At 47.1% G+C, this 16,618-nt stretch overlaps 1 protein-coding gene and 1 non-coding gene across 2 annotated transcripts in view; both read left to right on the top strand.

Annotated features, from left to right (window-relative positions):
• VWA8 (von Willebrand factor A domain containing 8) overlaps nucleotides 1-16,618 on the top strand; it is a 176,475-nt gene that overhangs the window by 46,815 nt on the left and 113,042 nt on the right. Inside the window, exons 5-6 of the mRNA XM_068166488.1 lie at nucleotides 12,015-12,182; nucleotides 14,789-14,953. Coding sequence (XP_068022589.1) covers nucleotides 12,015-12,182; nucleotides 14,789-14,953 — 333 coding nt within the window. The remainder of the gene's footprint in view (nucleotides 1-12,014; nucleotides 12,183-14,788; nucleotides 14,954-16,618) is intronic.
• Nucleotides 8,408-8,480, top strand: TRNAF-GAA (transfer RNA phenylalanine (anticodon GAA)). Its single transcript has one exon. It is a non-coding gene; the product is annotated as a tRNA-Phe (tRNA).

Raw genomic sequence — 16,618 nt, 5'->3', positions numbered from 1 at the left:
TGTAAATGTTGTATTAATATAGCTGGTATAAGGCAGCTAAAAAGGTCCAAACCCTCACCAGGTGGGGACATAATCTCTTTAAAACCCAGTTTGCAGGGACTTGCAAAAACACCTGACTGTTAGAATAGAATAGAATTAACCAGGTTGGAAAAGACCTTTGAGATCATTGAGTTCAACCTATCATCCAACACCATCTAATCAACTAAACCATAGCACCAAGCTCCCCATCCACTCTCTTCCTAAAGACTTCCAGTGATGGTGACTCCACCACCTCCCTGGGCAGCACATCCCAATGGGCAATCTCTCTTTCTGTGAAGAACTTCTTCCTAACATCCATCCCAAACCTCCCCTGGCACAGCTTGAGACTGTGTCCTCTGGTTCTGTTGGTGGTTGCCTGGGCAAAGAGACCAACCCCCTCCTTGCTACAACCTCCCTTCAGGGAGTTGTAGACAGCAAGAAGGTCTCCCCTGAGCCTCCTCTTCTCCAGGCTAAGCAACCCCAGCTCCTTCAGCCTCTCCTCACAGGGCTGTGCTCCAGACCCCTCCCCAGCTTTGTTGCCCTTCTCTGGACACCTTCCAGCAACTCAGCATCTTTCCTAAACTGAGGGGCCCAGAACTGGACACAGGACTCGAGGTGTGGCCTAACCAGTGCAGTGTACAGGGGCAGAATGACCTCCCTGCTCCTGCTGGCCACACTATTCCTGATGCAGGCCAGGATGCCATTGGCCTTCTTGGCCACCTGAGCACACTGCAGGCTCATGTTCAGCCTATTATCAACCAGTACCCCCAGGTCCTTTCTGCCTGGCCACTCTCCAGCCACTCTGACCCCAGCTTGTGGCACTGCATGGGGTTGCTCTGGCCAGTGTCTAGAACCCTGCTGTTGTTTTTGCACATTGTATTTATGGTTGCTGTGCTTGAGATGTCATTGCAGGGCAAGTCATCCAAAAAACTCCTCCAAACTTATCCTGAGGTAGCTCCTGAAAAGGAGACAATTGCTGATTATTATTGAGCAGGTACTAGCTGCATTTTTAAAAATACAGCCTGGAGGTGATACTCAGAATGAAGCCCAGGCTTGAGAGATTAAAGCCCTTAGAGTTCTCTGAGAACCTTCCTCCTGGATTTCTGCTTTGCAATAAGAATTTTTTTTTTTGAGAGAGCTTCCATATCAATTTTGGTATTTTAAACTACACTGTTAATATATTTTAGTGCCTTTACAAAGTATGTCTACAACTGTCTGAAGGGAGCTTGTAGCCAGGAGGGGGTTGGTCTCTTCTCCCAGGCAACCAGCCCCAGAATAAGAGGACACAGTCTCAAGTTGCACCAGGGGAAGTTTAGACTGGAGGAGAAGAGAAAGTTCTTCACAGAGAGATTTGTTAGCTGTTGGAATGTGCTGCCCAGGGGGGTGGGTGAGTCACTGTCCCTGGAGGTGTTCAAGAAGAGACCACTAGATGGATAAGGAACTGGCTTGATGGCTGCACCCAAAGAGTGGCTGTCAATGGCTCCATGTCCCAGTGGAGGCCAGGGACAAGCAGAGTCCCTCAGGGATCAGTCCTGGGACCAGGCTTGGTCAACATCTTTGTGGGTGCCATGGACAGTGGCATTGAGTGCACCCTCAGCAAGTTTGCTGATGACACCAAGCTGTGTGGCCACAGGAGGCCATCCAGAGGGACCTTGACAGGCTGGAGAGGTGGGCACAAGCCAACCTCATGAGGTTCAATAAGAGCAAGGGCAGGGTCCTGCATCTGGGTGGAGGCAATCCCAGGCACAAATGCAGGCTGGGCAGTGACTGGCTGGAAAGCAGCCCTGAGGAGAGAGACTTGGGGGTGCTGGTGGACAAGAAGTTCAACAGGAGCTCTCAGTGTGCACTTGCAGCCCACAAAGCCAATCAGATGCTGGGCTGCATCAGGAGAAGTGTGGCCAGGAGGTCAAGGGAGGTGATTCTCCCCCTCTACTCAGCTCTGGGGAGACCCCACCTGGAGTTCTGCCTCCAGTTGTGGAGCCCCTATTCCAAGAGGGATCTGGAGGTGCTGGAAGGTGTCCAGAGAAGGGCCACGAGGATGATCAGAGGGCTGGAGCACCTCTCCTATGAGGACAGACTGAAGGAGTTGGGGCTGTTCAGTCTGCAGAAGAGAAGGCTCCGAGGTGACCTAATTGTGGCCTTCCAGTATCTGAAGGGGGCCTCCAAGAAGGCTGGGGAGGGACTTCTCAGGATCTCAGGGAGTGATAGGAGTAGGGGGAATGGAATGAAGCTGGAGGTGGGGAGATTCAGGCTGGAGGTGAGGAGGAAGTTCTTCCCCATGAGAGTGGTGAAGCCCTGGAATGGGTTGTCCAGGGAGGTGGTTGAGGCCCCATCCCTGGAGGTGTTTAAGCCCAGGCTGGCTGAGGCTCTGGCCAGGCTGATCTAGTGTGGGGTGTCCCTGCCCATGGCAGGGGGGTTGGAACTAGCTGATCCTTGTGGTCCCTTCCAACCCTGACTGATACTATGATTGGACATGGTACATGAAGCCATGGTTTAGTAGTCCTGAGGTGTTGGGTGACAGGTTGGACTTGATCTTTGAGGTCTTTTCCAACCTTATTGATTCTATGATTCTGTGATTTTAATTGGCTTTGTAAAAACATCCTCCATTCTGTGCTGTTTGTGCATTCCAGTGTGTGCATTGTGGGGACCTTTCTTGCTGTTCTTATTCTGGCACTGTGTAGCTTCATTTCTGTGCTTATACACTGTGGTTGATGTGAAAAATGGAGTTTAGGGCATCCCGCAGTTGTCATGTTTTGGAGGAGCTCACCGTGGTTCAGCTGCAGGAAAGGCAATCAAAATCAGCTTAGGGTTGTGTTGTTCCTGAAGAAGGTGTTTTTGGCTTTGAAGATAAAAATATGATTTTGTAGGTGCAGTGTGGAACAAGGATGAGCACTCTGTGTTATATATTTGTTGCATAAAGCCATTATTTTGGGAGCAGTGTTGTGTGAAGGGTTTCTGCTCCCAGGCTGCAGTAGCTGCAGCTATTCCCTGGAGCAGGTATCCAGGTTACAGTCTTTCCAGAGCCCTGGGAACATGGGTTGGAAGCAGCAGTGTCTGGGGGATGGGGGGTGGGGGTTGGTCTCTTCTCCCAGGCAACCAGCAGCAGAACAAGAGGACACAGTCTCAAGATGTGCCAGGGGAAGTTTAGGCTGGATAGTAGGAAGAAATTCTTCATAGAAAGAGTGATTGGCCCTTGGAATGTGCTGCCCAGGGAGGTGATAGAGTCACCATCACTGGAGGTGTTTAGGAAGAGACTTGATGGGGTGCTTGGTGCCATGGTTTAGTTGATTAGGTGATGTTGGATGATAGGTTGGACTTGATGATCTCAAAGGTCTTTTCCAACCTGGTCTATTCTATTCTATTCTATTCTATTCTATTCTATTCTATTCTATTCTATTCTATTCTATTCTATTCTATTCTATTCTATTCTATTCTATTCTATTCTATTCTATTCTATTCTATGCCATTCTATGCCATTCTATTCTATGCCATTCTATGCCATGCCATGCCATTCCATTCCATGCCATTCCATTCTATGCCATTCCATTCCGTTCTATGCTATTCTATTCCATTCTATGCCATTCTATTCTATTCTATTCCCTTCCGTTCCATTCCATTCCATTCTATTCTATTCTATTAATCAAGAATTAGCACTTGTAATCTGAGACTTACCATCAAGATTGCACAATATAAGCCTCCTTTTTGTCAGATTGTGCTTTATGTTAAGCATTTAGAACAAATGAGGCTGGTGAGAGAGGGAGGCAGTGCAGCTACTTCTAAATTTTCATTGCAGAATGATGAGGATTTGTTTCTTGGAGGCACTCTTTTAAAATGACTTTCAGTGACAGATTGCAAACTTACTTACTCTATTTTTATTTTCTTTCAATGCATTTTAGTTTCCATACCAATCCATCAATACACAGATAGGGAAAGAATGATTCAAACCATGCATTGTAGTGTGCCTAGCTGATTGCAGAAAACTTGGTATTAACTAGAATGCAGATGATGGGTTGGACATGATGATCTCAAAGGTCTCTTCCACCCTGGTCTTGCCTCTTCCCTGCCTCTTCCCTGCCTCTTCCCTGCCTCTTCCCTGCCTCTTCCCTGCTTCTTCCTGCCTCTTCCCTGCCTCTTCCCTGCCTCTTCCCTGCCTCTTCCCTGCCTCTTCCCTGCCTCTTCCCTTCCTCTTCCCTTCTTCTTCCCTTCCTCTTCCCTTCCTCTTCCCCTCCTCTTCCCCTCCTCTCTTCCCCTCCTCTTCCCCTCCTCTTCCCCTCCTCTTCCCCCCCTCCTCCCCCCCTCCTCCCCCCCTCCTCCCCCCCTCACCACCCTCCTCCCCCCCTCCTCCCCCCCTCCTCCCCCCCTCCTCCCCCCCGTCCTCCCCCCCTCCTCCCCCCCTCCTCCCCCCCTCCTCCCCCCCGTCCTCCCCCCCTCCTCCCCCCCTCCTCCCCCCCTCCTCCCTTCCTCCTCCCTTCCTCCTCCTCTCCTCCCTTCCTCTCCCCCCAAAGATATGTAGCTAGTTTGGTCTTACTGCCAGACTTGATGCTATTTAACACAAGAACTTTAGAGGAAGGTGAATCATGACTTTATTTAATAGTTTTGGAGAACTATTTCCGCTATTTCAGATATGCCTTTTGAGATAGCATAGACTGGAAGGAAGACAATCAGAGTAAATTAGCACAAAGGTGGTGGTGCTGTTACTGTTGTTATGGGATGTCATTGATGGAGAAGTGCAAAACCATGACGGTACGTTAAAGCCGTTCCTGGAGTTGATCACAAAAGGAGCATGGAGGTAGGCAAAGACCATCAGGGCCATGCTTTATAAAATGTTATTGTGCTGAGCAACAGGATTTTGAGTAAGAACTTCAAATACTCTCCCAGATTTGGAAACTGTGTGCTTTTATAATTTTGATAGTCTGATGGGGAGCAGACAACAGGGCAGCAGGCTGCTTCTCAAGACTGTGCTGCTCATGAAGAGCAAGTTCTTGCCCTTTGGAATGGGCTGCCCGAGGAGGTGGTGGAGTCACCATCACTGGAGCTGTTCAGGAGTCTTGATAGGGTGCTTGGTTGCATGGTTTAGTTGATTAGGTGGTGTTGGATGATGGGTTGGACACGATGATCTTGAAGGTCTCTTCCAACCTGGTCTGGTTCTGTTCTGTTCTATTCTATGCCATGCCATGCCATGCCATGCCATTCCATGCCATTCCATGCCATTCCATGCCATTCCATGCCATTCCATTCCATTCCATCCTATCCTATCCTATCCTATCCTATCCTATCCTATCCTATCCTATCCTATCCTATCCTATCCTATCCTATCCTATCCTATCCTATCCTATCCTGTCCTATTCTATTCTATCCTCTTCTTTCCTATTCTTTCTATTCTATTCTATCCTATTCTATCCTATCCTATCCTATCCTATCCTATCCTATTCTATTCTATTCTATTCTATTCTATTCTATTCTATTCTATTCTATTCTATTCTATTCTATTCTATTCTATTCTATTCTATTCTATTCTATCCTATCCTTTCCTATCCTTTCCTATCCTTTCCTATCCTTTCCTATCCTTTCCTATCCTTTCCTGAAGTTCATGATTGTTGCATACTTCCTGATATTCTCTGTCGACCAGCAGATTGCCTTCATGTGCAAGTTGTACAGAGAGAGGTTTATGTTGCTACTGGAAGCCTTTTATTTCAGCAACCCCTCCATCCATGGTGTGCAGGCTTCAACATGAGTCAACAGGATTCTATGGATACTCAAAATATTTTGAAACCATACGAACAGAATGTATTTTCCTCTGGCTAGTAAAACTCTGTCATAAAGTCTTCATAGACTTATAATATGCAGAGCCCAACCAACCTGGCAAATGAATTGTTTGTTAAAGCATATTCTGGCTCGGTCTCCAAACTGCATTTAGACAAAATAGGCTTTTGTTCATACCAGATATTGGACCGGGCTGCTGGAGACTCAGGATTTTTCATGCAAGCAGGTTGAAGCAGATTTTTTGACTTGAACTTTCTAAGGCAAAATGTTAGGGCAAAATTTGTCCTTTGTACAAATTTCATGGGATGAGTAGAGAGCAATTTCATATTGCTTGTTAGTAGATTTCCTGAAATAATGAAAAGAAAATACATATGCTATCACAGTATCACCAAGGTTGGAAGAGACCTCAAAGATCATTGAGTCCAACCTGTCACCACAGACCTCATGAGTAGACCATGGCACCAAGTGCCACATCCAGTCCTCTCTTGAACACCTCCAGGGATGGTGACTCCACCACCTCCCTGGGCAGCACATGCCAATGGCAAACCATTCTCTCAGTGAAGAACTTTCTTCATACTTTGAGTGTAAACTTCCCCTGGTGCAGCTTGAGACTTGTTCTGGTGCTGGTTGCCAGAGAAGAGAGACCAACCCCCACCTGCCTACAACCTCCCTTCAGGGAGTTGTAGACAGCAAGAAGGTCACCCCTGAGTCTCCTCCAGGCTAAACCATCCCAGCTCCCTCAGCCTCTCCTCATAGGGGTTGTGCTCAAGGCCTCTCCCCAGCCTTGTTGCTGTTCTTTGTACACATTCAAGTGTTTTGATGTCCTTTCTAAACTGAGGGGCCCAGAAATGGACACAATACTCAAGGTGTGGCCTAACCAATGCAGAGTACAGGGGTACAATGACATCTCTGCCCCTGCTGGCCACACAATTCCTAATGCAGGCCAGGATGCCATTGGCCCTCTTGGCCACCTGGGCACACTGCAGGCTCATGTTTAAGCAGCTGTCAATCAGCACCCCTATGTCCCTTTCTGTTTGGCAGCTCTCCAGCCACTCTGACCCCAGCCTGTAGCTCTGCATGGGGTTGTTGTGGCCAAAGTGCAGCACCCGGCACTTGGACTTGTTGAATGCCATCCCGTTGGACTCTGCCCATCTGTCCGGTTGGTCAAGGTCCCTCTGCAGAGCCATTCTGCCCTCTATATGACCAACATCTACTCCCCACTTGGTGTCATCTGCGAATTTTCTGATCACTGACTCAATCCCCTCATCCAGATCATCAGTGAAGATATTAAAGAGGATGGGGCCCAGTACTGATCCCTGGGGCACACCACTGGTGACTGGCCACCAGCTGGATGTGGCACCATTCACCACCACTCTCTGGGCTCGGCCCTCCAGCCAGTTCCTAACCCATTGCAGTGTGCTCCCATCCAAGCCATGGGCTGACAGCTTGGCCAGGAGTTTGCTGTGGGGTACAGTGTCAAAGGCCTTGCTGAAGTCCAGGTAGACCACATCCACAGGCCTCCCCACATCCACCAGGCAGTCACCTGATCATAGAAGGAGATCAGGTTGGAGAGGCAGGACCTGACCTACTTGAAAGAATCGGCGATTCAGTGGGGGAGAAATAATATAAGGATTATTGCATGTTTAATGGGAGTCTTCTAGTTTCCTGAGATACTGATTATGAAGCTAGACATGAAAATGTTATATAGAATGTCTTCGAGTGCAGAGAACTTGTTCTGGAGATGTGTACCAGGGTCTGAGTGCCCTTTTTTAAGCAATGAATCTTTGAATCCAGATTAGATACCATCTTAATAATGTTATGAAAAGTTTATGCTAGGATTAATTTGCCTGCAGTCATTTATGCTTCTATATAGTACATAAGAAGCCTCTAGATTAGTCAGTGTTGCCATGTAGTGTCTTCTTAGATGGACTTCTGATCCTGTTGTATGCTTTGTACCAGGCATCCTGGCCTGCATCAGGAACAGTGTGGCCAGCAGGAGCAGGGAGGTCATTCTGCCCCTGTCCGCTGCACTGGTTAGGTAACACCTTGAGTCCTGTGTCCAGTTCTGGGCCCCTCAGTTTAGGAAGGAGGTTGACTTGCTGGAGCATGTCCAGAGAAGGTGGTTTGGAACACAAGCCCTATGAGGAGAAGCTGAGGGAGCTGGGGTTGCTTAGCCTGGAGAAGAGGAGGCTCAGGGGAGACCTTCTTGCTGTCTACAACTACCTGAAGGGAGGTTGTAGACAGGCGTTTTTTGGTCTCTTCTCCCAGGCAGCCAGCACCAGAACAAGAGGACACAGTCTCAGGCTGCGCCAGGGGCAGTTTAGGCTGGATGTTAGGAAGAAGTTCTACACGGAGAGAGTGATTGCCCATTGGAATGGGCTGCCTGGGGAGGTGGTGGAGTCGCCATCACTGGAGGTGTTCAGGAAGAGACTTGATGGGGTGCTTGGTGCCATGGGTTAGTTGATTAAGTGGTTTGGATTGGTTGATGGGTTGGACGTGATGATCTTGAAGATGTCTTCCAAGCTGGTCTATCCTATCTTATCCTATCCTATCCTATCCTATCCTATCCTATCCTATCCTATCCTATCCTATCCTATCCTATCCTATCCTATCCTATCCTATCGGTGCCGAAATAGCTCAGTTGGGAGAGCGTTAGACTGAAGATCTAAAGGTCCCTGGTTCGATCCCGGGTTTCGGCAGATGTTTTGAGGGGAGCAGGGTGGCTCCGCTTGGTAGTGCATCAGACCCTTAATGGGAAGGTTGTGAGTTCAAGCCTGCAGTGGGCAGTAGTGTCTTCCCTACTCTAGTCATGTGGTCTGTGGTGACAGGTTGGACTCGATGGTCTTTGAGGTCTCTTCCAACCTTAGTGATACTGTATCTACTGAATCTATCCTATCCTATCCTATCCTATTTGCTGTGCTGAACTGTTCATAGGCAAGTTTCATTAGGCATTTTCCCCCCCCTTCGTTATTTTAGTATCCTGGTAATTATTCTTTCTCATATCTTCCTTCTTTCTTCCTGTTCCAATTTTTGACATCTGTTAGATTCATCATCTCTCATTAGATGACACATTCCCTTGTAGAAGTTTATAGGAGACATACTGGGAAGAGATTTCATTTGTTCCCCCTTTGCAACTGTGCTCCTGTCTAAAACTGTATTACAATATAATAGGCATGTAAAGGAAGACTCTTGTGCCTCTAAATGTTGCCTCTGCCCAAACCTGACACCTTATTATCTGATTTAACTTCTGCATGTTGGAGGTAGACAAAAATGCTTTGAATTTCAGAGTCTGTTATGGAACAGCCATTGTGAATATTAGCTATGAAGTGTAGTTAATTTGCCTGAGAGAATGTAGTTTACTGCAAGGATGTTATGTAAAATTACCAGCACCAGAGTTGAGCTTTACATTTTTGGCTCCATTATGCACTCAAATGAACAGAAGGGTATAAACAACTAGTAAAGGGAAATATGGAATGGAATGGAATGGAATGGAATGGAATGGAATGGAATGGAATGGAATGGAATGGAATGGAATGGAATGGAATGGAATGGAATGGAATGGAATGGAATAGACTAGCCTAGACTAGAATAGAATAGACTGGAATGGATTAGACTGGAATGGAATGGAATAGACTGGAATGTAATAGACTAGACTGGAATGGAATAGGCTAGTCTGGAATAGAATGGAATGGAATGGAATAGGCTAGTCTGGAATAGAATGGAATAGACTAGAATAGACTAGACTAGACTAGAATAGAATGGAATGGAATAGACTGGAATGGAATGGAATAGACTAGACTGCAAAAGACTAGACTGGAATGGAATGGAATGGAATAGGCTAGTATGGAATGGAATGGAATGGAATGGAATGGAATGGAATAGAATAGAATAGAATAGAATAGAATAGAATAGAATAGAATAGAATAGAATAGAATAGACCAGGTTGGAAGAGACCTTCAAGATCATCGAGTCCAACCCATCATCCAACACCACCTAATCAACTAAACCAAGCACTTTATCAAGTCTCCTTCTAAACACCTCCAAACTTTCTATCCCAAAGGCTGCCAAGGATTGTCAAGGTAATGACTAGAATTTCATTCTGCTTTGGTAGAAAGCCATGTTCAGTCAGGGAATAAAATTCTGAATATTTTACATAATTCTATGACTTTTTTTTTTTTAGTGGCTAATTATCAGGTGGCTCAGTTGGTAGTGCATCAGACCCTTAATGGGAAGGTCGTGAGTTCAAGCCTGCAGTGGGCAGTAGTGTCCTCCCTACTCTAGTCATGAGGTCTGTGGTGACAGGTTGGACTCGATGATCTCTGAGGTCTCTTCCAACCTTAGGAATACTGAAAAAGGATGAATTGCAGTGATGCATAACTGGAGCAATCCAAAAGAATACCTGACTGTTTTCTAAATGTTTTAATACAATTGCAAAGATGTTACCACTACTTGATACATGTTTTGTGTATAATAGTTGTCAGAATAGAATAGAATAGAATAGAATAGACCTGGTTGGAAAAGACCTTTGAGATTATCACGTCAAACCTATCACCCAACACCATCTAATCAACTAAACCATGACACTAAGTGCTTCATCCAGTCTCTTCTTAAACACCTCCAGTGATGGTGACTCCACCACCTCCCTGGGCAGCACATTCCGGTGGCCAATCACTCTTTCTAAGAAAGAACTTCTTCCTAACATCCAGCCTAAACCTCCCCTGCCGCAGAATAGAATAGAATTAACCAGGCTGGAAAAACCTTTGAGATCATCAAGTCCAACCTATAACCTAACACCATCTAATCAACTAAACCATGGCACCAAATGTCTCATCCAGTCTCTTCTTAAGCACATCCAGGGATGGTTACTCCACCACCTCCATGGGCAGTACATTCCAATGGCCAATCACTTTCTATGAGGAACTTCCTCCTAACATCCAGCCTAAACCTCCCCTAGAATAGAATAGAATAGAATAGAATAGAATAGAATAGAATAGAATAGAATAGAACAGAATAGAATAGAATAGAAAGAATAGAATAGACCAGACCAGACCAGGTTGGAAGAGACCTTCAAGATCATTGTGTCCAACCCATCAACCAATCCAACCCACCTAAACAACTAAACCAGGCTGGAAAAGACCTTAGAGATCATCAAGTCCAACCTATCACCTAACACCATCTAATCAACTAAACCATGGCACCAAATGCCTCATCCACTCTCTTCTTAAACACATCCAGGGATGGTGACTCCACCACCTTCCTGGGCAGCCCATTCCAATGGCCAATCTCTCTTTCTATGAAGAACTTCTTCCTAACATCCAGCCTAAACCTCCCCTGGCGCAGAATAGAGTAGAATGAACCAGGCTGGAAAAGACCTTTGAGATGCTATTAAAATACAAAATGTTTCACAGCATCCAAAAGAAAGGGTGCCACGTTACTAATATCTACTTGATGTCCACTAAAATATGTGCAAGGTTTTGCTTTTTATTCTGTTGCTTCAGAATGATGGAACTTACTTCTGTCAGTCCTTATAACAGTCAGTAGTTGAAGGTCCAGTTCATGAACACGTAGTTTAGGAACTCAGTTTAGGAAGGAAGTTGACTTGCTGGAATGAGTCCAGAGAAGGGCAACAAAGTTGATGAGGGGTTTGGAACACAAGCCCTATGAGGAAAGACTGAGGGAGCTGGGATTACTTAGCCTGGAGAAGAGGAAACTCAGGGGTGACCTTATTGCTCTCTACAACTACCTGAAGGGAGGTTGTAGACAGGCAGGTGATTGTCTCTTCTCCCAGGCATCCAGTCCCAGAACAAGAGGACACAGTCTCAGGCTGCGCCAGGGGAGGTTGAGGTTGGATGTTAGGAAGAAGTTCTATACAGAGAGAGTGATTGCCCATTGGAATGTGCTGCCTGGGGAGGTGGTGGAGTCGCCGTCATTGGAGATGTTCAGGAGGAGACTTGATGGGGTGCTTGGTGCCATGGGTTAGTTGTATAGGTGGGCTGGATTGGTTGATGGGTTGGACACGATGATCTTGAAGGTCTCCTCCAATCTGGTCTGGTTTACTGTTAAGGCGGTCAGCTGTCACTCTTCCCAATCACCACTGATGCGAATCATTCCGATTCTTGCAGAAAGACGTCATATTTTGGGAATTCACCTGGAGGTTCTTTTTCAGTGGGATGTAATGAGATCTGCTTTATTTATTTATTTATTTGTGTGTCTCTTGTGTGTTTTTTTTGAAGTGTGCAGTTCGTGCAGCGACTGAAGGCAGAATCCTTGTGCTGGAAGGTTTGGAGAAGGCCGAGCGGAACGTCCTGCCTGTGTTAAACAACTTGCTGGAGAACAGGGAAATGCAGCTTGAGGATGGTCGCTTTCTCATGTCTGCAGAGCGCTACGACAAACTTCTGCAGGTGTGGAAATGCTCTTTGGATATGCTGGTGGACAAAAAGCTCAACATGAGCTCTCAGTGTGCACTTGCAGCCCACAAAGCCAATCAGATCTTGGGCTGCATCAGGAGAAGTGTGGCTAGCAGGTCGAGGGAGGTGATTCTCCCCCTCTACTCAGCTCTGGGGAGACCCCACCTGGAGTACTGCCTCCAGTTCTGGAGCCCCTATTCCAAGAGGGATGTGGAGGTGCTGGACGGTGTCCAGAGAAGGGCCACGAGGATGATCAGAGGGCTGGAGCACCTCTCCTATGAGGACAGACTGAAGGAGTTGGGGCTGTTCAGTCTGGAGAAGAGAAGGCTCCCAGGTGACCTCATTGTGGCCTTCTAGTATCTGAAGGGAGCCTCCAAGAAGGCTGGGGAGGGACTTCTGAGGATGTCAGGTAGTGATAGGACTAGGGGGAATGGAATGAAGCTGGAGGTGGGGAGATTGAGGCTGGATGTGAGGAGGAAGTTCTTCCCCATGAGAGTGGTGAAGCCCTGGAATGGGTTGTCCAGGGAGGTGGTCGAGGCCCCGTCCCTGGGGGTGTTTTAAGCCCAGGCTGGATGAGGCTGTGGCCAGCCTGATGTAGTGTGGGGTGTCCCTGCCCATGTCAGGGGGGTTGGAACTAGCTGATCCTTGTGGTCCCTTCCAACCCTGACTGATACTATGATACTATGAAATCTCTTGCTACAGTACTAAATCTACTATTGTTTTGTTTGGAGCATATTGTATTATTTATGCTAATGTTCGTTTTCTCCGATGTGAATGATTAGTGGACAACTAGGTCTGTAGGAAGTGTCCTCATGTCTGGTTCCAAGGAAGGCTTAATTGTAATCTGGGAACACTGAAGACTGCATTTTTTGTTTGTATGCAATGAATCTTGTACCTGGCAGCAAGTGACATACAATATTTAACATCCTTATGAAGGAGTCTAGTTGGGATGGGATGGGATGGGATGGGATGGAATGGAATGGAATGGAATGGAATGGAATGGAATGGAATGGAATGGAATGGAATGGAATGGAATGGAATAAACCAGGTTGCAAGAGATCTTTGAGATCATCAAGTCCAACCTATCATCCAACACCATCTAATCAACTAAACCATGGCACCAAGTGCCCCATCCAGTCTCCTCTTAAACACCTCCAGTGATGGTGACTCCACCACCTCCCCTGGCAGTCCATTCCAATGGGCAATCACTCTCTCTATGAAGAATTCCTTCCTAACCTCCAGCCTAAACTTCCCCTGGCACACCTTGAGACTGTGCCCTCTTATTCTGGTGCTAGCTGCCTGAGAGAAGAGACCAACCGCTGCATGTCTACAACCTTCCTTCAGGTAGTTGTAGAGAGCAAGAAGGTCTCCCCTGAGCCTCCTCTTCTCCTGTCTAAGCAACCCCAGCTCCCTCAGTCTCTCATAGTTCTGTATTATTGTTCATAATAAAGCATAATTTGTTAATGAAGCTTTTTAAAATGCAGGTTGTAGTCTCCTTTACAGTTACAAGAGTGGGAAAAAAAACCACACAAAAAACCCCTGCCTTGCTCATGGTAACCCTGTCTAATGTGGTCTACTTTCTGTTCATTGTGAAAATCATATTGTAATTATACCTTTTTGAGCTTTGAAGGTCTGTGGAGTTTCCAGTCAAATTGCTCCAGGCCTGAAAGCTGTCTAATCAGGTGTTCTATCTGCAGTAATTCTGGAAAGAATTAGGTTTTGCCATCCACAAATTTGACTAGTTCACTGCTTGCTTTCCTCTCTGAATGGAAGATGCTCTCTACAACTACCTGAAGGGTGGTTATAGCCAGGAAGGGGTTGTTCTCTAGCAACCAGCACCAGAGCAAGGGGACACAGTCTCAAGCTGCGCCAGGGGAAGTTTAGGCTCGAGGTGAGGAGAAAGTTCTTCACTGGGAGAGTCATTCATCATTGGAATGTGCTGTCCAGGGAGGTGGTGGAGTCACCATCCCTGGAGGTGTTCAAGAGGGGATTGGATGTGGCACTTGGTGCCATGGTTTAGAATAAACCTTTATTTAGAATAATCTTTATTTAGAATAAACCAAACCAGGTTGGAAGAGACCTCAAAGATCATCGTGTCCATCCCAGCAACCAGTCCAACCCACCTAAACAACTAACCCATGGCACCAAGCACCCCATCAAGTCTCCTCCTGAACACCTCCAATGAGGTGACTCCACCACCTCCCCAGGCAGCCCATTCCAATGGGCAATCACTCTTTCTGTATAGAACTTCTTCCTAACATCCAACCTGAACCTCCCCTGGCGCAGCCTGAGACTGTGTCCTCTTGTTCTGGTACTGGGTGCCTGGGAGAAGAGACCATCATCCGCCTGTCTACAACCTCCCTTCAGGTAGTTGTAGAGAGTGATAAGGTCACCCCTGAGTCTCCTCTAGGCTAGAAGTCATGAGGTCCGTGGTGACAGGTTGGACTCGATGATCTTTGAGGTCTCTTCCAACCCTGGTGATACTGTGATACTGTAACATTGAAGAACCAGGGCTGTTAGTCAATCTGCAGCTTAGCCTTGATGAGTTTTGAGTGATGTCATTTATTGTTCTTCCTTGTATTTTCTTTTAATGAATCCAGGATCACACCAAATCCGAGTTGGATGCTTGGAAGATTGTTCGGGTTAGTGAGGATTTCCGCGTGATAGCGCTGGGCCTCCCCGTGCCTAAGTATTCTGGCAACCCTTTGGATCCACCCCTTCGCTCTCGGTTTCAAGCTAGAGATGTTTATCATCTGCCCTTTAAGGTAACTGTCCTAGCAGAGGAGTTTGGGATCATCTGTACTGAGCTTATTTCCTAGAGCTTATTTCATAGAATCACAGAATGTTAGGGGATGGAAGGGAACTTGAAAGATCATCGAGTCCCATCCCCTTGCCAGAGCAGGATCACCTATACCAGGTCACACAGGAACACATCCAGGTGGGTCTTTAATATCTCCTGAGAGGGAGACTCCACAACCCCCCAGGGCAGCCTGTTCCAGTGTTCTGTCATTTTTCCTGATGTTTCCATGGAACTTCCTGTGCCTGGACTTCCACCCACTGCCCCTTGTGCATCACCAAGAATAGCCTGATTCCATCCTCTTGGCACTCACCCTTTACATATTTATAAACATGAATGAGGTCACTCCTTGGTCTCCTCTTCTCCAAGCTGAAGAGCCCCAGCTCCCTCAGTCTCCCCTCATAAGGAAGATGTTCCACTCCCCGAATCATTTTTGTGGCTCTGTTCTGGACTCTCTCAAGCAGTTCCCTGTCCTTCCCGAACTGAGGAGCCCAGAACTGGACACAAAATTCCAGATGCAGCCTGACCAGGGCAGAGTAGAGGAGGAGGAGAACCTCTCTGGACCTGCTAACCACACCCCTTCTAATCCACCCCAGAATGGCATTGGCCTTCTTGGACATGAGCACATTGCTGGCTTCATGGTCCACCTCCCATCCACTAGGACCCCCAGGTCCTTTTCCCCTTCACTGCTCTCCTGTGTATTTCTCCCTGGAAATACAGACTTCTGCCTTTCAGCAGAGCAGTAGCAGCCACTTCTGTTCTTACTGTGCTTTTAGTTGAAATCCTTTGTATCCTTTTTGTTTCTCCCCTTGGCTGGGGAATGGTGATCATCTCTTAGGTTCTGTCACCCTCACAGTGAAAAAATTTTTCCTCATGTTTCCATGGGACTTCCTGTGCCTGGATTTCCACCTATTGCCCCTTGTCCTGCCATTGGGCATCGCTGAGAAGAGCCTGACTGCAACCTCTCAGCACCCACCCTTTACGTATTTCTAAACATTAATGAGGTGACCCCTTAGTTTTGTCCTCAGGTGGGGGTCAGAGTGGCTGGAGAGCAGCCAAACAGAAAGGAACCTGGGGGTGCTGATTGACAGCTGGCTGAACATGAGCTAGCAGTGTGCCCAGGTGGTCAAGAAGGCCAATGGCATCCTGGCCTGCATCAGTTCTATACAGAAAGAGTGATTGCGCTATGGAATGGGCTGCCCGGAGAGGTGGTGGAGTCACTGTCATTGGAGGTGTTCAGGAGCAGACTTGATGGGGTGCTTGGAGCCATGGGTTAGCTGTTTAGGTGGGTTGGATTGGTTGATGGGTTGGACATGATGATCTTGAAGGTCTCTTCCAACCTGGTTTGGTTTATTCTAAAGGTTTATTCTAATAAAGGACTAGTGTGGCCAGCAGGAACATGGAAGTCATTGTGCCCCTGTACACTGCACTGGTTAGGCCACACCTTGAGTCCTGTGTCCAGTTCTGGGCTCCTTAGTTTAGGAAGGACATTGAGACACCTGAATGTGTCCAGAGAAGGGCAATGAGGCTGGGGAGAGGCCTTGAGCACAAGCCCTGTGAGGTGAGGCTGAGGGAGCTGGGGTTGTTTAGCCTGGAGAAGAGGAGGCTCAGGGGAGGCTTTCTTGCTGTCTGC

The sequence above is a fragment of the Melanerpes formicivorus genome, unplaced genomic scaffold (assembly GCF_026170545.1).
Source record: "Melanerpes formicivorus ecotype bairdi unplaced genomic scaffold, bMelFor1.0.p_v2 SCAF_101, whole genome shotgun sequence".
NCBI lineage: Eukaryota > Metazoa > Chordata > Aves > Piciformes > Picidae > Melanerpes > Melanerpes formicivorus.
The sequence above is the reverse complement of the archived record's forward strand: the minus strand, read 5'-3'. Positions and strand labels throughout refer to the sequence as shown.